Consider the following 22,306-nt stretch of genomic DNA (forward strand, 5'->3'; position numbering starts at 1 on the left):
CAGTGAAGCAGCTGCCCACGCAGTAGCCACGCTTGCCGAAGCCACTCTTCAAGGTGGAGGACAAATTGTCCTGTCTGGTGAAACTGCAGCAGCAGTAGGAGCACTTACCGGAGTCCAAGATGCCAATGGTAAGGCTGCTGGGAAGTTTTTGGTGTTTTTTCTTTGCTCTTAGCTAGGGGTTTTTCCTCTCTTTTACTTGAAATTTGAAGTTTTCACTAGTAAAACAGTTCTGCGTCACTGCAGATGGTCACTAAATAGGTTATGACTTAAAATCCCAGAACAAACTGGTAGCGCTAACCTCTTGTTTGCTGCCATAGAGCTGGTGGCTCTGCTCTTTTCCTCCTCCTGCCGGCTTGCATTTTTGGCTTCGTTTTGGGTGGGAAGACTGCTCTGGACTCTGTGTCCATACAGTGCCCAGCACAGGGAGAAGACTTGGTCAACTAACACATCAGTGTCATCATGAACTCATCTCCAAAACGCTTGCCTGTGAAGTGGCAGAGAGTACGACCAACATTTTCATACCCACTCATCTCCTTCCTTTCTGAAGGCTTTTTTTTTGGTATGCTTGGTGGCTGCTCTTGAGCAACTGTCGCTTTTCTGCATGGGTGACACCTTCCAGTCATCCCTCGGCGGTCACCCTTGTGTCGTTTGCCTCCTGCTTGATTTTCCATCTTGCCACCATAGCCGATCGCTTGGTTCTAGGGATTCTCTGTAGCGTTTCTCACCTATTATCTGGATTATTCTGCCAAGTCTGGTGCCTTTTGCAGTTATTAAAACCTGAATAAAACAGTAAGTCCATAGAAACTGGTTCAAGAGACGATGAACGTGTTTAGTTGGTGCTCATCCGCTGCCTCCAGTTGTGCTGTGCTTCTGCCTGATGCCTTTACCGCGCTTTCCAAGTTCAGAGATGAAACTCGCTGGTTATTTTGGAAAGGAGGTGTGCTGAAATAAGCTCAAAAAGGACAGAAATTGTGAAGCTGTGAAAAAACGTCACCTTGAAGATGGGGCTCTGGATTCTAACTGTCAAAGGGGGAACGCGCATGCGCAGTTGGGTGGCAGAGCGATGGCTTCTCCCCGTCCTTTTTGGATGTAAAGCAGAAATTTGGCTAAATGAGACCTTGAGTTTGACTTGCATCAAAATCCTCATCTCGTAGGGAACGTGCTCGTTTTAAAACATCAGGATTTTGCTTGCAGCGAAAACGGGGCAGTGGAGGGACGAGTAATTTTACGCGGGGTGTTTGACTTGTGGTCTCTTGCTGTGGAGTCAGCCGTCCTGAAGAGGGAGCAGAAATGAAGTGAAAACCCTGTCCTGAGAGCTGGGAACACATCTGACACCGAGAGGGACGAGTAGGGTTGTGTTGTGTTCTGCTTTGCTGGCAGCCTGGCGTGAGGGGGAGAAGCGATGCGTGTTTATCGAAGGAAGGATCTGACCCTGGATGCTCAAAAGCAGCAACTAATGAGATTTTTAACAGCACGTCCGCGTCCTTTAGCAGTTCTGCACCCCTGCCTCCTTTTGGTCTGCTTCCAGAATGCTTTCATGGTCTGGATTCCTCTGGATGCTTCCCCTAAACAACTCTCCTCCTCCCCACCCTTCCTGGGTCACTCTACCTCACTTACCCGGCATTAATATCATTTTAATGCATGCTGGGCTGCTTTTTTTTTTTTTTTCAGCAGCAGAGTTGGAAATCAGATGGGATTTAGAGTGCATTAAGGGGAGAGACTGCAGCATTTTCCTCCGTGCAAAACCTCGCCCGCAGCCCCTCGCCTTGTTCCCACTCTTCGATTTGCTCTAATCTCCGGTGGTATTAAGGGGAAGGGCTTTGTCGGCACGGTAGCCCTTGGAAGCGCCACGCTGTTAGGTTTATTACGTAACCAGCTAATATATCTCCCTCAGGGATGGAAGAGATGTCGGTATCCATTCCCGCTGTCTCCGTCTGGGGATGGGGAGCAGATGGATTTTTTTTCAGCGTTGGCACTGCCGCGGAGGATTTCTCTGCCCGCTCTGTACCCTGCACCCCGGGGTGCGAGTGTGAGCGTCCTCCCGGACACTGGGGCTCGGTTATTTGGTGCGGTGAGGACAAACCGCTCCGCGTGCCCTTCTGTCGGGCGGAGATGAAATGGGGAGCGATTTGGTGCAACTGGTTGCGGGAAGGAGAGGAGGGAAATGACTGCCTGAGCCGTAACGGTGTTAACCAGCAAATTCCCCCCGCGACGGCTTAATTTGCTGATTTTTCCAATGAACGCTTCTCTCTAGGAATGCTCTTACCCTTCTGTAGGTCCTTTCTGAGGGATTCCAGTCCCTTACCCACACCACTTTCCCTGGAAGGGATGTAAATTTATCCCCATCTTATTAATAGGGAGAAGGAGAGAGCAATTTAACAAAATCGCTTGTGGTCAGCTAAGGTGTCTCAGTCCTGATTTTAGCCATCAGATGTAATCATTCCCTTTTAAAATTTTTTTATTTCTATCTCGATATGGTATTTTCCCCATAAATTCACTGGTACCTGAATAATAATAATAATAAAGTGATACAAAAGAACCAAGACAGCTAAAAAGAGGCAACTTCGGTATATTTGTGGATGTCTAGGAAGCTAGGGCTGAATTTTTTCGAGCAGGGAGCCCAGCGGCGTGGCTGAACTGCGAAAGGGCTGCGGATAATCTCGTGATCAGTTACATTTCTGGCTAAGGGAAATAAGATCTCCCGCTCCTGTGTGGCGTCGAACTCGCTAAGTGCATTACGGTTTTTCGTGCTACCCTGAAGCATCTGCTCCGAGTCGGGATGCTGGAACCCGTGACCCCGTGGTTTGAGCCTCAGATGTTTTGTTCTTAAATGGCTGGCGTGAAAGCAAAGTAATGTTCGTGGCAGCACCAATTTCTGAAGTTGTCTGGAAACTGAAAATGCCCCAGAAAGAGGAAACTCTGCACCCTGGGGCTGGTTGCGCTGTGCCCTGTGGCATCTCCGTGCGATGGAGCCGTCGCAGCCCGCCGGGGCCGGAGGAGAGGAACTCGGTCGGCGTTGGGAAGGAGAGACGACGGTGCCAGCCTCGCTCGCTGGAGCATCCTCACTCTGCAGCCTTTTGTTTGACATCGATCTCATGGAGGCCTTGAAAGCCGCTTCGGCTACCGGCTTCCTGCCTTCGTCTTTAAATATTGATGAAGCTTTTGCCGAAGCAGTACCTGCGCAGGGCCGTAGCGGCGCGCGGTGCTGCCCGTGAAGGGCAGAGCAGGCTCCCTGCCCGAGGAAGGTTGGTTTAACGGCCTCGGTGTGGTCACGAGCCTGGAGTTGCCGCAGTTTTGCAGAGCGTGCGGCATTGTGAAGAGCAGGTTTGAAAGCGAAGAGGGGTGGTGTGCACGAAGCTCCGGCTGGGGATTCGAAAACAGGGCACGATGGAAAGAACTGGTGTTGGGAAGAGGAGAAGCGGCACTGGAAGATGTGAATTCAAGCTGTGATCAGGGAATTGATTTAACAGACCCAAACGAGATGCAGCCAGTGGATCCTTGCTCATCCACCTTGCTTCTCACGTGCAGCAACTGCTGCTCCTTTTCCTGGCCCCAAAGCACATTTTAGAATCACAGAAGGGTTTGGGTTGGAAGGGACTGTTAAAGGCCACCCAGTCCAACCCCCGTGCCAGGAGCAGGGACATCTCCAACCGGATCAGGTTGCTCAGAGCCCCGGCCAACCTGGCCTGGAATGTTTCCAGGGATGGGGCATCCACCACCTCTCTGGGCAACCTGGGACAGTGCTCCACCACCCTCAGGGTAAAACATTTCTTCCTGCTATCCAGTCTGAATCTCCCTGCCTGTAGTTTAAAACCTTTACCCCTCGTCCTGTCCCACCAGGCCCTGCTGAAGAGTCTCTCCCCACCTTTCCTGCAGCCCCCTTTGGGCACTGGGAGCCGCTCTCAGGTCTCCCCGGAGCCTCCTCTTCTCCAGGCTGAGCAGCCCCAGCTCTCCCAGCCCGGCCTCACAGCAGAGCTGCTCCAGCCCTCTCATCACCTCCGTTTTACTGCTGTATCTCCTCCCTGCGCTGCTGGAGATGCTCCTGGGAGCACTGATGGGCGTGGTGGTGCTGTGGCAGCCGTAGAGGTGGGCACTAAGAGGGACCTACAGTGAGTCTTGCCCTTCTCCATCCCACTATCCATCCAAAAAGCCATTCAAACCCGGCTCTCCATCCACGCAAAGGGAGCCGTGCGTATGGCTGGGGGCGAGCCAGGATTATCGAGTTGTGATGGAAGCCCGGCGAGAGCTTTAGGACTCTGACGTGGGCAAGGGGGGATTAGCAAGCTCTCTGCTTTCGCAAACAGAGGAACCAAGGCGTCAGCGCGGGAGCGCATCTTGCAAGTTAGCGTAGGATAAACAGGCCGATAGCGGCATTTAGGGTGACCTCCTGCACAGGAGAGCCCTTCCAGTTGGCGATTTCTGTAGCAGAAGCGGTTTAAATGCTGAAAAACCTTCAGCCCCGGGCGAGGTTCCCGAGCTTCCCGCACAACATCAATCAGGTGTTGGGTGGAAACCCGTCTCCGCCCTCAGTTGCGCAGATGGGAGATGGGGAATCCTCTTTTCGGCAGCAGAAGGACCCTCCAGGCCTCGAGCGCGGTTGCCAGTCCCGTCGGGCCCTCTGTGGGGTGTTTACAGTCGAAAGCACATCCAGGAGGGGCAAGGCGGGCGTCGAGAGCCCTGTTCCCCGGGCTGTGTGCGTCAGGTAGCGAGCTGGAAAGCAGAGGGAGATACGTGGGGTGAACCCAGCGAAGGGAACTGCCCGTTCTGGCTTTCGGACGCCTCGGGACAAGGAGGTGTGGCACACTGATCCGCGGGTAACTGCTGACTTTTGCATGAGGGAGGGGAAAAAAAAAGAAAAAAAAAAAGAAAAAAAAAGTAAGAGGGAGGTGTTGAGGCTGATCTGCTGCAAATGTCAGTCATTAAAAGATCTTTTTTTTTCCTGTTTGATCTCCTGTTTAGGGAAGGTGGAGCCAAATGAGTCGCTAGCAGCTTGGCAGAGTGCAGATCAGCTCCCTCGCGTCCAAGTGGACAGGAAGGACAGAGTCAAGCTTTTTGTAGGGTCTTCCCAGTGGGAACAGAATTTTTTAATGAAGTATTGCCCCGAAACAGGTATGATTTAATCCCAATCTGAAGGAGAAGTTAGGAAAATAATTTTTTCAGATGTATTTCACAGGATAGGGGAGAAGAAGGGTGGCAGCCAGCAAGGAGAGCTGGAGTGGATGAGTGTGAACTGGGTGCGTGCGCTGAGCAGGTCCAGGAGCAGGGAGAGGTGTTTCCTAGGGGTGAATTACTGTACAGAAATGAATTATTGTTAGCCACGGGGCTGTGATACGCTCTGAGTAAAATAATTTGGTATAAGCCAGGGTTAAAATGAGCTTATTCTGTGTCAAGCACATGCAGTTCCCTGCACATGCCCTGCGTAGAAAGGGGTGCTCGACTGCAGCTCAGCCACCTCCGCGTCCGCACCCTTTCCGGGTCGGCGCCTGGCCCTGCGAGGAGCCCAGTGTGGGTGGTGAGGAACGCGCAGTGTTGGGATTGTGGGACGCCAGCCGCAGGTTTGATGCCAGCTCCGAGCATGGTGAGCGAGGTCTTTCCCAGCGCGACGAGGGCCGAAGTGTTTCCAAGACCTGGAACCGCTGCGCCGTTTGCGCTGAGCCTTCCCACACAGGTGATTTCCGCTCGCTTTGGCACGGTGTGCCCTGCCTTGCCGCTTTAAACGCACCATGATGGATCTCCTGCTTTTTCCTGCTGCCCTATGTTACTCTTGGGCGCTGATCTCGGGCAGCGCTGGCCGTGCGGTCGGCTCAGGCTGTCCTTCCGCCGCCGGGCTGTCACGGGCGCTGTGCGGCTTTGGTTTGACATCCTGGGACCGATGACGAGGCAGCGGCCGCTGACGATTAGGATTTGTCTGCCCACCAACCGGGGCTAAAAATAGTGGCTCAGACAGCTCCCTCTCGTACCGTGGCCGTGGCCAGATTTTCCCTTCCATCCATCTTCCTACACCAACGTGCGGTTGTGCAAGGAGAGCCTCCCGGGTGGTTTTGTGCCCCCGTTCTGTGTCCAAGCCTCACGTGATGTCTACAGGCTGCTCTTTTAGGTCCAAAACGTGCCTTTGAGATTGCGAAAAGAGAAGGCAGCGTCCTGGGGAGACACCAGGAGTTCCTCAGTTCCTGGCTTGATCTGCTGCTCTCCCCTAAAAGACGTTCGCCGTTTCCCCTCGGTGCGTTTGTGGTGGTGTCAGCAATACCCCAGGAGGGAAACCAGCTTCGTTAGGAGCGGGGAGTCACTGCCAAGTCCTTTGCTGTTCGATCACTTCTAATATTTCTCCAAGTCCGCTTGGTTTCAGTGTGTTTCCACCCAGTAAATGAGCCGTGCCCCGTCTGGCCTTATCTCCCGGCTTCTCGATGACCTTATGGCATCTCCAGCACCTCCCTTGCCCTCCCCTTTTCCCCTCCCCGGGTGAATTTTGACATCCATCCCCGGTATCGGGCGGTTAGGACTTACAGGCTCTCCAGCTGTCACAGCCAATGCTGGCCCGGTTTAAGCACAGGCCATTTACCTTCCACGTGTCCTGAATTAGGGGGAATGGACAGGAGGGCTGGGTCTGTTTAAAAATTAAAGCTGATTACAAGGCATTAACGTTACATTTAAAGAAATAGACAGCAGCCCTCCTCTCTCAGCGTAGCTGCAATATGTTCCCTTTTGTTCTGGGCTGGAAGAGGAAGCAGGGCTGGTATCGACTCCAGGCCGTGCAGGATTTCTTTTTTCTCCGTAAATTTAAACGAGAAGCTGCCTGGTGTCTGCTGCGATACTTCAGAGCAGTTCTGGTCTTACAACCCAAGGCAGTTCCCATCTTTGCGATTGTGACAGAAAGCTCAAGTTCTTTCTGCTGAACTTAAATTTCTCTTGGAAAATTCAGATCATTTTGGGGGCAGCAGTCAGGAAGAAAACCTTTTTAGTTTCCTTTGCTTTTTCCCCATAAAGGCTCAGCTTCACTATGGCAGGTGGATTCTACGGAATATTTGGCCTGAGACCTTCAGGGTTGAGAAGGCAAAGGGACGTGGTTGCTTCGTGCATGGAAGGGTGGAAACGCGGAAGGTGCTGTTCCCATCTTGCCTGGCCTAGCTGCAGCGTGGGCTTGGGCTGGGGATGAACGTGGGTTTAAGGAAGGAGATGGGGTTGGTGTCTTCCGTGGCCTTCCTTACGAAGACGTGTTTCAACAAGGGCCTTCGTGACGTGGCTTTCCGGTGACAGTGACCCCGTTTTCTCATTGCGCAGGGTTGTTGCTTTCCCAAGTTTCTCAAGGTTGAGCTTCCTTCCCATGGTGACCCTTCCTCATGAAAGAGGAAGGCGTCAGTCTACCTGGGAACGCTCTGAAGGAATGCGCTGCTTGACTAGAAATTTGTTGTTTCAAGGCTGAATTTGAAGCCCTGTTAAATTGGTGTATTTGTCCGGGCTTCTGCTTCTTCATCTCACAGCCCCTCAATAACCCACGTGGCTTCGGAAGGAGCTGCTCAGTGCAGGACGCTTCCTGAAAAGAGGCCAAGCCTTTTGGCAGGTGAAGTTGCTCTGTGTGACTTATCTTTGTATTCACTGGGTCTTGCTTTTCTCCATCTCTTCGTTCGACTTTTCATTTGCCTTCACCATTGCCAACATTCACATTAAATTCCAGGCGTTTGTTTCAATTTATGGTGACAAAATTCCCAGCAGCTTGGCTTTGAGAGCCGTGTGACTGAGGGTCCTGAGCTTTGCTGGTCCCCACATCCCTGAATCTGGGCTCCTGGGGGTGACAGGGCGTACGGCTCTGGGCTCGCTGGGTGGTTGGAGATGACCTTGCTCCTGGAGAAGAGCAAGAGGTGGTCACCCTAATCCTTTGGCAGCTTTTCTCTAAAAGAGATGAGGCTGGACAGGAATGGCAGTCGGTACACTCGGCACGTTTCCCTAAACGTGTCTGGAAGCACAGAACTGGATGGACAGACGTTTCCTTGCTCACCACTGTTGAAGACTCAAGATGGGAAGGGATGGAGGTATTTGTGTAGCGTGTCTGCAAGCAGATCTTGGGAGTGCCGTTGTCTGGGGATCCACGCTTTGGCCCCAAGTTGGGGTAGGGAGGTGCTCTCCTGACAAGCTGCACATCTTCACAGAATCACAGAGTGGTTTGGGTTGGAAGGGACCTTCAAAGCCCACCCAGCCCAACCCCCTGCCAGGAGCAGGGACATCTCCAACCGGATCAGGTTGCTCAGAGCCCCGGCCAACCTGGCCTGGGATGTTTCCAGGGATGGGGCATCCGCCGCCTCTCTGGGCAACCTGTTCCAGAGTTCCACCGCCCTCAGTGTAAAACATTTTTTTTCAGCATGCTGCTGTTTTATTTATCACTCTTGGCCTAAAGCAAAGGGCACAGGTGGAGTCAGAAAACCGGCTCTGCGAAGCTGCCTAGTTCTGTGCCGCTCTCCTGACCCATCGCAGATGGTGGTGAGTCATTTTTCCAGGCCTCCTACCCCAGACCAGAGGCTTGGTTGGCAGAGCTGTACCAGCAGAGCTTCTTCTCGGGGCTGCTGTCACCTTTGCAGACGGGGTGATGGGTCTCATGAAAGGACCACAGATGACGTCACGCTGGGGAAGGCAGCTTTTTGCCATTTCTGCTCGACGTGTCTGTGCTGGCAGAGCTCAGCTGGGATCTGAGCACTCAGTTGAACTGGGTGGACGGAAGATTACGCCGAGGTTGAAAGCCAGTGTCTGCTTTGCTGCCCCTTTCTCAGTGCTCCCGGGGTGAAGTTCATGTGTGATGGATTCTGCCTGTAATAACAACTTATTCAGACCTATGCTGAGCATCTGGCAGCCCACCCTCGGCTGTTTGAGTCCCGTGAGACGCTGGGTATTGCAGCCCATCTCTGGAAGACCTTCCAACGTAACAGCAGATGAGACAACCAAGGACAACTTCATCCCTGCTCGTTCTCCTGCTCCTCCAGGCCATCCCAAACGAGAGGTCCCAGCGCACCCTCCCTGCACGCTGGCATGGCGAGCCGCTCCCCAGAGCGGAGCAGGACTTGCGTCTTGAGTTGTAGGGTGTTGTTTCCTCTGCAGCTGATTCCAGCGACCGCAGGCAGAGCTGGGGATGTCGCTGCCGGTTTTCTCCCCGTGCCGTGCCGCTTTACCCCTTACACCGCTCGAGGGCCTGGGGAATTGCAAGAGCAGCCTGTGATTACACTGAATCAGGGCAGATGGAGGGGGCTTTTTAATCCCCCTGCACCCCCACGTCGCAGCAGAACTGGGCTGCAATCTGCTGTTTCATGCCAGCCGGGCGCGGTTCTTGCCGTCCCTCACCGGTACCCTGAGCAGGGCTGGATCGGGCTGCCCTCTCCCGCTGTATTCACTGGAGAGCTGCGGAAAATGATGCTGGGCTTGGGATGGATGGAGGCTCGTCTGACCCCAGGGCGGTTTGTGAGCGCCGGGCTCTTAACGACTGTCAGTGGGCGCAGGGTGCAATCCGATCCAAATGGGAAGCTGGCTGAAATCCCAGCGAGCTGTTGTTACTGCGGGAGGCATCTTAGGAAATGAGATGGGCTTTGTGAGCTCTCCCCCCGCACCGGGCGCTCCCCTAGAAGGAGAAATACCCTGTCAGCTACGCTGCGAGCCGGGGCTTCCCCAGATGCCGTGCGTCCAGGCATGGTTGGTGTGTCTCCCCGTTTCCGAAGCTCGTAGCCTTGTGTGTCAGACCAAAGTTTCTTCCCTGCGGAGCAACTTGTGCTTTCTGTTCTGGGCGCAGCTTCCTCCACTCCGTGCTCCTCTTCGGGCTCTGCCATGCGGAGTGGACATCTCCAAACTGCTCAAGGGTTTGTTTGATTTCTTTCTCTGAAAAAAATGCTCTGCCCCTCTTTGGATACAGCCTCAGCTGCTTTCTTCGCAGGGTCTGACCTCTTTGAGTTCCTCTATTGCTTTTTTTCTGAGCGTGTCTAGCAGATCATTCCCTGGCTCTGTTCATCCTCCTCGTTGGATCTCCATGGCAGGGACTGATTTTACAGCCTAAAAGCACAACCCCATCTGGCTTGTGCCTCTGGGGCGTAGTAAAGAGCCCCGTCCCGAAACCTGCGAGCGATCTGGCTTGTAGAAATGTTTTCCTTCTCCACCAGACCTGCTTATGGCAGGATGATGAAGATGGCAGCTTTAATTAGTTTTCCCAAGTGGCTGCACCGGACCTTCAGACTTCTGTTTCTCCAAGTGAGACTCGTTCCTCCTCATTGGCCCTGATGTTCAATGGTTGGATTTTGGATTTGAAGAAGGCAACATTTCATAGAATCACAGAATGGTTTTGGTGGGAAGGGAGTGTTCAAGCCCACCCAGTCCAACCCCCCTGCCAGGAGCAGGGACATCTCCAACCAGATCAGGTTGCTCAGAGCCCTGGCCAACCTGGCCTGGGATGTTTCCAGGGATGGGGCATCCACCGCCTCTCTGAGCAACCCATGCCAGTGTTCCACCACGCTCAGTGTAAAAAATTTTTCCTGACATCTAATCTGAATGTCTATTTCTCACGAAGGATTGATTCATTTGTGCTCTGAGGCGTCAGCAGGTTGCAGGAGAGCCTGGGGAGATGCAACTCAACGCTGGCATCCCTTTGGCTGGTGACACGTGGGTGGCTGTGTCCAAAAGGTTGATGAGATGCACTCATCGGTGGGCACAGAAGGAAGAGAAGGTGAATCTGATGCTGTAAGCACCGTTCCAGCCTTCCAGCGCCTTGATTGCAGCCTGGGAAGTGGACAACATGAGGCTAAACCCTGGGGATCCCCCTCCTCTCCCCTTTCACGGGGTGAGTCCTCACGGTAGCTGGGCAGAGGGCTTGAGTGTAAAACCATTTTCCATCGCCCTCTGACCAGCGGGGAACGCTTTTCTTGCCGCCTGGTGTCCCTCCGGGAAGTAAATCCCAGTTGCGCAGTAGAGGGTGGTGTGTTTGTCCCTGGAGGCCCCTGTCTCCCAGTGACCTTCTCAGCTCACGAAGACAGCTTGGCTTTGCCGTAAAGCAGCTCATGTGACAGCGGTAATCCGCAGCTCGGAAACAGCTGTGCAGGAAGATTGCGGGGGAATCGCCCTATTTTTCCCCGTGCTCTGCGGAGCCTGGCGGGCCGGCGCGCGGGAGCGGGACGGCGGCCTCCGCTTGCTGCGGGAGGCTGCCGCCGGCTCCTTGGCGGCACGAGTCCGTCAGCAGGTTGGTGGGTCTGAAGCCACGCCGCTGTGCATGCACGTGCTTCTGCAAGTCGACGCGAAGCTGCGAAACAGGTTCCAGGAAGACAAAAACCCAATTTCTCCTGAAGTGGTTTCCTCTGAATCTTTTTCAAAACCGGAGGTTTTTCTAAGCTTGAGTTTGTCTTGTTCCTCCCACCCCCCACTTATCTTTTGGCTTAATTTATTCCCTGATGCGTACAAATTCCTTTCTGAGTTACGTTCTGATGGCTTGTGTGGACCCCCTTCCGCTCCAGCAGCACTCGGTCACTGGTGGATTTTTTTTTTGCTGTCTGCCCACAGAAAGTTCAAGCGTGCCTGGAGAAGACAAGACTCTGAGAAGGGAAGGACTGAGGGAGCGCTAGCTTGGAACTGGTTTAAAATTAATCATGGCGTTATTTGTTATTCCTCTACCAGTTTACAGATCGTAGCAAACTTCTCCTCCTGGGTTTGCCTCCTTGTTGCCACAGATCCTTGAATTTCCTCAATTCCCTCCCCGCCCCGTGCTCCCCCCCCGTGATTTTAACCTTCAAAACCTCAAGCGTGTCCAAAGGGACGTTTGGTAAACGGGAGCTGGTGCTGAGAGGTCGGAGGAGCTGATGACAGCTAAAGCACGCGGTACTAGACCAAGATCCATCCTTGAGCGGCCGGAGGTAGGCAGCAGTTGCTTCGTAGCCGTATAATCCCTCCGTTTGTCTCCCAGAAGCCACCAGCAGTGCGTTTGTGGCTTCAGTACGTCGTCCGCCGGCGGCCTGAGGCAATCCCTCGTTTCACGTAAGCTACGGAACGGCCTTCAGAAGTGGCCATCTGTTACGGCCGGCCTGTGACAGATTTGAACGCGAGACCTTGCAGTGAAAGGCTCTCTGCTAGTCCCCTGAGCCGCCTGATCTCTTCCCTTCCACCCCTTCCCATCAAAAAAAAAAAAGCTTTGTACTCCAGGCATTAGGGAGCTCTAATTGGCGTGTGCACGACAGGACCACTGCATCGACACGGTGGACGTGTAGCTAATGGGAGCTGAGTTTTACCGCTGCATAAATATAATATGTCCAACTCCTTTGAAGTCCGAGGGATGGGCATCTGGGGGCGTTTGCGTTCCGTTATACGCTGTCGCTCAGTTGGGCCCGCGGTTGTTTCCCGTCGCTCTGACCCGCAGGTACCTTATGACGTCCTTGCCCAAATCTCGCAGGTTCCTGCTACGTTTCCTTTGCAAAAAAAGGGTCCGAGGTGCACTTCCAAAGAGGAGTTACGTGCTAAGAGGTTTGAAGTCTCGCTACGAATTAACAAGGCTTGGGCTCGGCCAGGTTTTAGGCTTTCTGCTTGCTTGCCGCTGTCGGCAGCACGCTTTCCTGCTTCTGGTCTGCGGTCTGAGCCGGAGGAGCCGTTCCCGCGGCCTGCGAGCGGGACTCCGCTCTGAATCATCCACAGAAGCAAAGCAGAAGGGATTCTCCAGCCGCCGCAGCGCCTTTCGCTCTCGGGAAGCCGTTTCCGGCCTGTTCCGTCCCGCCTCGGGAAGCGACAGGACACGCTGTTACACAAGCGGCTGCTTGATTCTCCTTGCGGTTTTTGCCCGCGTGGGTCCGTGTGCCACAAATCTCCCCTTTGCCGGACCCCTGCGCGCCCGGGGTGAGACCCACGGGGAGAAAACCCCTGGAAGCCCCCTGGTTTCTGCGAAGCGAGCGATCGTTTCTCTCCCTGCGCTCATGGTTGCCCTCCCTTGGTGTGCGGAGAGGCTTCCTACCACCCAGCCGGCGTGGCTTGGGCTCTGCCCAGATGCTCAAACGTTCGGTGCCTTCAGTCACCAGGACAGAATCCAAGCTTTTTTTTTTAATTTTATCAACAGATGTGCAGAGCTTAAAAGGGAGGAAGCTTAAGAGGCAGGAGCATACCAAGAATAAGTACTTTTGGGAGAACTTGGTAGGAACCCATCCCGCCTGCTGCCCAGCCCGGGCGGTGGAAGCTGGTGGTGTGTGAAAAAAAAAAAGGAGGAATGTGGGCTGTCAAAACTTGCTCTTTCCACGATGTGTTTCACATCTGAATCGTGTGTTCACCGTGATTTAGTGCTGAGCATGGGCCAGGTCCTACATGGGGGGGATCTGAGCCAAATCGGGTCCCTTGTGTGATGAAGAATGAAAGCACCGGGACGCGTAATGCCCTTGCGACAGGGGCGCGTGCTGGTTTGTACCAGGGATGCTTTTGTAGCTTGATTTGAAGGGTGTGCTTTGGAGAAGAGAAAAAAGGACCCTTAAGGGGTGTGTGTAGCTGTTTTTTCCCTCCCAAGGAAAAAAGAAGAGTGCTTACCTCCTTGTAGCTGGTGGGAACTGCATAAGGTAAGGCTCCAGCAGAGACACCAGAGCTGCAGCTTTCCGTACCTGCGCGGTAAGGCGACGGGCGCCCTCCCAAGGCGTCGCCCTCCTCCAGAATTCATGCACCTCGCTCGGCTCTGGGTTCACGTCGCCCATCTTGGGTTGGGAGCGTGATCTCCTCCAAGCAAAGAGGCGCAGGGGCCGGGAGTGGGGCGCTGGAGGAGGAGAACCCGTGGCTTTGGACCCATTCGTTGGCCGTGAATGCGCGCTCTGTTGTGGCAGAGGCTCCCGCTGAAGCGAAATGCTGGGAAAATGTTTTTTGGAGGATGCCAGAGACCTATCCGGTTACGTATTCCCTTACTGCCACAACAACGGCTGCTTTCTCTCTCCATGTGCTAAACGCTCTGACGTCCGTGTTCAGCCGTGATCTACGGCGCGGCGTCCGAACTTGGGAAACTCATTGAGGCCGGGCTCTGGCGTAGCCTTAAAAATACACTGGGCTCCTTTCGGAGACCCGTGAGGCCGAGTGCCGGGATTTCGTGAATTTTCTAGCCCCGTGCTCTCGGGATATGTAGAAATGCTGCTTGGGCAGCCATTTCTGCTTCTCCTTCATTTTCCATCCCTCGTTTCTCAGGGAGGAGGCCGTAGCTTCTCCAAGGTGAATTTTATTACTGTCACTTCCATGCAGCCGTTTCTCATCAGGCCTCTCCGGTCCAATTAAACCATTCATCTAAATATTTGCAAAATACACTACAAATATCTGGAAGTATCTTGTACTTTCCTCCCATTTAGTCTGCCTCCCACTTATGCGGGTGATGGTCTGTATAGAGGTAGAAATATTTTAATTGCTGTGCCTAATATTGGGGTGTTACTCGTATGTAGACTCTGAATTTTTTAATTCATATATTTCCTGTGAATACATTAATTATCCCACTTAATGCCCTTAACTGTAGTATTTGGCCTTTGCTCAGCCTTTTACACCTGCATTTTGTTGTCAGGCTTCCTAGCAGCAGACTATTCAGGTTGCAAGTGGAGCCTAGCAGAGAGTTCATCAGGTGAGTGGATTTTTGCGGTGTAGTCTGGAATAATGGGATTTAGCTGGTCTTGCCACTCGTTTCTTAGGCTCCTGACTGTGTGGTGTTTCTTGGGGTTAAAGGGGCTGTATCCCTCTGTCTTTTTATTATTATTATTTCTTTTTCTCTCTCTTCTCCTTTCACACTGGGGGAAGATATCGGACGTCGCATGTATATTTACACCCAGGCATCCTCTCTCAGCCGGCGCTCCGTGCCCGGACTTCGGGATGGAGACGCGCTGGAGCACGCTAATATCTCACAGCCCAATCCCGTTAGCCTTACGCAAGCCGAGCTCTCTCGTAATTGTTACTTAAGTACAGAATTAGCGAGGGGCAGGACAGAGCTGGGCTCAGAGCCGGTGTTTTAACAGCGCTCGAGCAGCGGTACTGTGGTGATGGTTGGGGTGGCAGGGATGTTGTGATTTTGGGATTTGTCACATTTGGCTTTTTAAAGGTCGTGGACACGATACAGAGTTAAAGCAGCAATGCACAGGAGAGAGAACCCTACAAATATGCTTTCAGCAGCCATCAGCTTTAAGAAATTAGGCTGAACGTTGTAGCAGAAGCCTCGGCAAAGAAGGAGGCTGTCCCGTGTGTCACGCAGCGCAGGTTCGATTCAAGAGCTTGTGTAAGCGTGACCACGGACACTTCTGCTGCCTGAAGTCCACCAGCTCTTGGACTGTGGACGCGCTTGTCTCTTGATACGCAGCTGTATTCCCCTTGCACGCTATTTGTGGTTTGCAAGGATGCCCGGAGTGTTGTTCCTGCAGAAACTCTGCCAAATAATTATCTACTTCATTAGAATATGTGATATTTCAGTGCTTAAAAAAACATACAGTTCAATTCAAATGACTTTGTTCTAAAATGGACTTTTATTGTTCAAGTAATACAACATTTTATCAGTTTTAGATGGGAACCTGCCTTCATTTTCACAGGAGCCTTTAATAAAACCATATAGAAAATACAGGACCCTCAAGGCTGGTTTTAAAGGTAGGCTGAGGATCACTCTCGATACGCAATTCTTCCTCTGGAAGAGCCCCTGTGGATGTTGATAGCATGGCAGGCAAGTCAGTAAAGAATTTACGGCCAAATCTCATAGGGATCCCTCCTAGGTGATGGTCCAGAAACTTCAAGGTGCTGTATTGCCCGCCCGTCCAGTCGTCGGTTTAATATCTGATTTCTCATGAGAGGAGGAGACTCTGATTTATTCTTAGGTGTCTCCTATCTTTATTTTCTGAGAAGCTTGGCACCGAGAACACCTGCCTGCTCCGGTTTTTTTTATTTACAGAAAGCAGACGGTAAGGAAAGCGAACCCCGACTTGAGCAGACGTTAAAGGTTGCTGTACTTTCTCTATTTTTAACTGTGTTTCCCCTCTACGCGATTGACCACGATAGACTGCTAATCTTATCAGGTGTGCCCTTCACTCCGCAGCAAAGCCAGCCGATCAAGGAGGCTTAGAAGGGTTATTCGCTAAGCTTTCAGCTGCGGAGCTCGGAGAGAAAGCTTTCTTTTTGCAGGTTGACACATACACTCCTCGCATGTTTGTCGCCTCTACTAGACACCAAGTTGGCTTGGTTTTAGAGTGACCCAACGCTAGCGTGTGAGGTCTAGGTAAGAACGGAGCTTGAACGGACACAGCTGGTTTTTTTCCGCCTCGGCGTTGTCCAGGTGCTGTTACCAAGCTCTGAATTCACCCTCAGCACCCCATGAAGGGGAGAGGGAGGGACAGGTAGCCTTATGTAAGATGCGAGGGCTGAAGGCGTGAAGCTAATCCGCCATCAGGGTACCAGATCGCTGCTTTGCCTTCTTTCCCCAGCGCCCTTTCCGTGTTTTCAGCTGCGTCGAAATGAGGATGAACCAGAAGACCTGGGATTTCAGATGAATCATTTCCAGTGATAAAATAATTGCCAGTTTTTCCTTACATTGCTATCCTCGCTGCAGATGGTTGCAGATGGAAGACTTCTGGTATGTCAGGAAAGGGCTGCAAAGACAGAGGTGCATGGCAGTTGTGAAGTGTCATCGGTGAAGGAGACGTTTGTCACCGCTACTTGAAGACTATGAGCCCTTGCCATGCCAGGGAGGAGTCTCGGTATCGGGTTGGCTCACTTGGGGTCTTCCTCTTTCTGTAGAGATGCAGGGGCTTCAGAGGAGATCATTCCATGAGCGTAGCTGAGCCCCTCTCTGTCACTTGATAGGTTGGGCTGTCCCCTCCAGAGATGGAGACTCCTGTACATCAGGAATCCTAGCCCCAGTGTTTTTTGTTTCAAAGTACCACACCTTAAAAAGAATTAAAAAAAAAAAAACCCAAACCCAAACCAAACCCCAAAACTCAAAACTCCCAAAAGCTTTGAAATCATCTTCAGAGGTCTTATTAGTCATTTGACAAGGGAGAGTGGTGTCTCCTAGGTCATCTCTCTGGGGTGAAGACTGGGCTTGTGTGTTCTCTCGGATTGTGCACCAAACAAAGTGGGAGGTGCAGACACACCTGCCCTGTCGTGGTCTGCTGAAAGGAGCCACAAGTAACCGAGCGGTCCTTTTCTGAGGATGGATTGCCTTCCTCTGCCATAGGGGCAATGGTAAAAGACTGAGAAATAAGGTAGATGAAGCCAAAGGTGCTTCAGATCTTGGCTAAGCTTTGACCTTTCCTTCCTTGTAGAGAGGAAGAAAATAGAAAGGTATCAAAGGTGCTAGTGCAATGAGCTGTCCCCTTGCAGCTGGAGAAGGAAGGTTGGTCTCTGACCAGCTCTTGGGGATAAATAAAAAATAAACATCCAAACTTGGGTTTTAAACCAACACCTTGAGTCAATGCAAGCACCTAGCAGTCTTTGCTTGAAGCTAGATGAGCAGGAGGGAAAATGAGCCCTATAAGCATGGTGTTGCATCCTGGCCCGTGCCTCTCTGATGGCATAGGGCTGGAGGTCCCAGATCAACTGGGCTTCATGGGTCACTGAGGCAGCAGCTCCCATTGCTCTGAACGAGCAGAGAAGGCAAGCTCATTGAAGGAGAACAAGAGGAGCCAAGGCTAAGGAAAGAACGAGTCACTGACAATATTAGCAGGTAGGTGACGCCCAGGGATAGTCTGAGAGACTGAGATGTGATCACGAAGATGGGATGGATGCAGGGAAGGAAATAGCGGCTCCAGGGCTGTCCTTCCTACATCCCAGGCAGTTGCTGATGGAGATGTTGCATCTTGTTTTGTCTCCTGTGCTTATCTTCTGTTCTAAGGAGAAGTCAAGGCTTTGGTGTAAGCTCCTAGGTTGCAACACTCGGTTTAGTGCTCCATCTGTGAGCTGCCGTGGCTCAATTGCCCTATCAAAACCTCAGGTGCCTTGTTACCTTTCTCTTTGTTGTGGTTTTGACCAGAATGGCTCTTGAGAAGACAGATGATGGAGGATCTTGAGAGATGCTTGTGGTCAGCAAGCAGAATAAGGACTGCAGCTTTTTTTCAAATCATCATTTGGTGGAACGATTTTTGTGTTTTGAAATGAACGGCACAGAGGATGGACAGGAAAGAGCCGTGACTGTTGTGTGCCTAGAAAGTTCTCAGAGTTTAAATCACTGCATAGGCTTTTTGTGATTTGTCAGTAAGCCATTTCTGACGGTGAAAATCCTTCCAGTTATCGTCTTGTCCTAAGAGACATCTAATTTGAGTTAGTCATGGATGCTCTAGCAGGGGCTGGGGGAGGAGAGCGAGCGAGCGGCATGCTTTCGGAAGACAGTTCATCTTATCTTAAAGTAGGTGCCTGTGTTGAGATGTCTTCTGCTTCCTTTGTCACCACTGAGTGTGGTAGGATTCCTGAAATGCTTGATTTTTGCAGTTGACTTTGGGTGAAGTCCCATCCATGGTGTCATGTCAACACCTCGTATTTTAAGGGACACGTTCAGTTTGCGGATGTTTCTTCTCTACGGTCAGAGGATTTTTCAGGGTAACGTGACTTTGAGAGCGCTCGTTTTAGCTGGTGTGATTCCACCTTGTTGTAGAGATCTATTTTGTTTTTCTGAAGACACGTGCTCATGCCCATTGCCCGTCCTTCCCCACCTCTTGAAGGCCTCTCGACCCTGTCCCCCAAACAGACCTCCAGTGATGGAGACTTTGCTGCAGAGCTTCACTAACCTTAAGTTTAGCAGTTGTCTGGGGTTTTTTCCTCCCTCTAATATCTAGTGCAGCTTCCCATGCTGCACATCAAGCTCGGATCCTCTTCTGTCCCACTGTAGAAAAGACGACCAGGTTATTCCCTTCTTATCTGCATCACTCTTGATGTATTTACAGGCCATCCTACATATTCAGATCAAAGCATGCCCGGTGTCCTTTCAGTGTGCTGCCCACAGAGGGCAAACAGGTCCTTCAGAGGTCCTTTAGTGATGCGTTTCCCCGCTTGATTTTTCTGCTTTGAAATCTGCACGATGGCCATTTTGAATTGTTCATGTGAATTCTTCCATCGTGTCTTCGAAAGTGGCCTTTGGCTCCGAAGGAGACGTGGCAATGAGATGGTGTCTGCTGACCTGTGTGCTGGGGCCCTGTAGTGCATTCCTGAGCCAAGGAATTTCGGTTGGATTGTTCAGCCCCGTGCCTCTGGAGGAGGGGAAAAAAAAGTTGCAGGAATATCTACTGCAAAATGCTACGGCAGGATCATGCTAAGCAGGGTTTGCGCTAGTTTCCCCTCAGTGCCAGCTGAGAAGACTGAAGCAAGGAAAGTCCTCTGAATGAGTTGGACCTCAACGGCCAAGAAAATCCAGTGGAAAATTTCACTCTTTTTAGTCTTCTCCATTGTTGGCATGGGCACTGGAAGGCCTTTGGAGCTCTAGCAGGGGTCTGGGAGACTTGTAAGGCTTCTCACAGTGGTCTCCTGACTTGCAGATGTTCAAAGCAAATGATAAACCAGAGAACTTTCAGTGCTTAAGCCCTTTGGCGTCCAAGAGAACGGAGCAAGATGTATCAACTCCAGCATCCATTGCATCGGATTTGCTTTCTCCTTGGTCCTGAGTGCGCTTCTGGTGCCAGTGGATCTCCAAGAGCAGCACTGGATGCGGCTGACCGTGGCTTATGGCTTCCAATGGTTTGAAGATGGATTTGGGCTTCTTTTAGAAGGAGACATGCAGCTCTTCGTCGAGGTCCTGTTTTTTGACAAGATTATGTTGCCTAGCTAAAAAACCAGGTGATGTCCTGTACTCTGTCGGGGGCTCCAAGGTGATCACTGAAGTCATTGTGCGTTTTCTGTTTTGCCCCGTGAAAGAAATCCCAAGAGCAAATACTTTTGTACTGCTTGGTGACTCCAGACCCGTGTTCCTTACTCCTCTATGCTCAACACCCAGAGCTGTGTTTCTGGTGGCTTCACAGCGTTTACAACCACAAACTCAACTCTCTTAACAGCTTCCCTCTTAAATTCTTCCTTCACCAGCCTCCCCAGAGGTTTGTTGAAAGGGTTTGCCCCATCTCCCCTTCCCACTCTTCCTGGGGTTAGTACCACGAAGCAGGGCTGAGTGTTCCTGGAGATTCCTGGCGCCCTGATGCAGAAGCCAACTTGTAATGCTTCTCCATTTGCCTCTTGCTTGCTCACAACCCTCCCTTTCCGGAGGCTGTTCCCACAGGAGTTTGCTTTGGCAGGAGATCAGCTCTCTGTTGTAGTTGATGCTACCAAAGAAGAGGATTTTGCACTTTTTGAAAGAAGAGGAGGCTGTTTCCTTTCTTGAGTTGATGTTCAACTCAGTGACAGTGCTTGCTCTTGTCTGGTCAAGAACAGGACTTGTTCCTGTCTCCTGACCCTCCAGGACTTTGCTCTTGTGTTCCTGTTTGAGCTCCATGCAGAAAACGTTACGTGCAAGGTCCTGCCCTTCAGTCTTTCCATGGTGTAGAGGGCCCTGTCAAGGTCTTCACCGGAGGAGCCCGCCTCAACTGGGAGGAGGACACACTGAGTGACTGGGAGGTCCCTCGAGATTACACGCTGTTCCGTTTCTCCCAGCCATCCTTCGTGTCTTTGGGAACTTAATGTGAGGATGAAGCTTTCAGAATCGTTACACTGAATGTCCGTATTGTCCACCCAGGTTGTTGAGACAGCTCCTGTCTTGGTAGCAGTGAAGACCTTTCTACTCACAGGACATAGAGCAGCAAGGCTCTTCATACCGTCTGCTGCCAGAGCGCAGCTTGATGCTTACGGTGCGGCTTCAGACAGAGCTTTCTCTGAGGTTGCCTTGGGCTGTTAAGGTTTCTTCACTGATGGGACCTCTGTGGTGGTAGGATCTGCATTGCCATTGCCACCCAACTTCCGTCCGCATCTGGTACGATTGCTTCATATCTGGAATGATATCCACTCAATGAGTTTTATTGGATGTGGAGCCACGTGGGATGCTGACAGATGAGTCCTCAGCAGCTGTCTCTAGGTATGGTCAAGCAACACAGCGACCTCACGTCATCCGTGGTCGGGAAATAACCAGTTTGTGGAAGTGAGGCATGGAAGAGTGGATCTGCCTGGCTAATCAGCTGTCTGTGTACTTCGAGCACCTTAGCAGATGGCCTGAGCCACTTCAAACTACTCAACACTGACCGGGAGATAAGGATGCAGCTTGGGGAACAGTCTCAACCTTAGATATCTCAACCAGCGTGTCTTGTGTCCCTGAGTAGGACGGTATTCCAGATCCTGAAGGACTGGGAATGTGCCCAACAGCTGGAGACTGGTAGCATCTCTTCCTTGTGCTGCGCTTGCTTTGATCTCAAGGGTGAAGAGGTGCTAAAGCCAGGCCGAAACTGGCGCCGATGACCCTGGTACCCTGAGCATCGACTGTCCTGGATGTCCGGGGTGCTGCTGAACCTCAACACCAATTCCTTGAGGCCTGCCACGGTTCTTCTTCTTCCTCGGCCACCCTCTTGTCCTGACCCTTTCCCCTCCGTGGCTGTCGGGCGATGCTAGCCGTGCCACAGCCTTCTTCCTAGCAAAGCCAGCTGGTCCTTCACCAAAAAGAAGTCTTTCCCTGACACGCTGCAGGTAAGTGAGAGGCAAGACCTCTGTGCTGGCTCTGCCCCAGCTCCCTGCGTAGATGTTGTCCTTGTGCCTGACCAGCTGGAGCTGGCTCCTCATCCCTGCCGAGGTGCTGGCAGGTAGGTGAGGTTAGCGTCCAGGAACGAGTGATTCACGGGGGACGGAGGTGCCTGGGCTTCGTGTCTCGCCCACCACTCCTTCTTGGGTGACTTTACGCAGGAGAAGCAAACCCGCGGCCTGGCTACATCTTCCCACTTCCCGGGAGCCCGCAGCCACGGTCTGCGCCGCTCGCTGTGCGATTCTCCACCTCTGCTGTCGTCCCTCCCCAGGCAGGGGCCAGTCCGAGCTGCGTGTGGGCTCCGACGGAGCTCTCCCTGCACCCCGTTCCTCGCAGAGCACCCGCCACGGCTCTGCGTCCTTTGCAAATATGTATTTTTTTCAAAGACTCGAGAAGTTGGGTTTTTTTTGTCTAATGGATTTCCTGTTTTTAATACAATTGAAAGGGTCTGAAATCCACGCTTTAGATTAACATATGCCAGCTAGATTAGGGCTAATCAGGGCGCAGGTCTGAGCAGATGCAGCGCGGGGCCAATCCGAGACCTGATTACAGTATCTCAGTCGTTTAATCGTCTCTCTCCCAAGGGCGATCATCTCTGCTTTAATGCACGGCAGACTTTCCAGCGCTCTCCTCCTTTGGTTCGTTATCACCCCGGCAGGAAGGCTGCTACGTCAGACGCTGAGG

The 22,306-nt window shown here is 52.1% G+C and overlaps 1 protein-coding gene across 2 annotated transcripts in view; it reads left to right on the top strand.

Annotated features, from left to right (window-relative positions):
- Window positions 1-22,306, top strand: part of NRF1 (nuclear respiratory factor 1) — a 64,356-nt gene that overhangs the window by 37,231 nt on the left and 4,819 nt on the right. For both annotated transcript variants that reach the window (XM_086744064.1, XM_086744073.1), the window contains exon 10: window positions 4-128. In XM_086744064.1, coding sequence (XP_086600190.1) covers window positions 4-128 — 125 coding nt within the window. The remainder of the gene's footprint in view (window positions 1-3; window positions 129-22,306) is intronic.

This window comes from Chlamydotis macqueenii, chromosome 1 (assembly GCF_036417535.1).
Source record: "Chlamydotis macqueenii isolate bChlMac1 chromosome 1, bChlMac1.mat, whole genome shotgun sequence".
Taxonomy (NCBI): Eukaryota; Metazoa; Chordata; class Aves; order Otidiformes; family Otididae; genus Chlamydotis; species Chlamydotis macqueenii.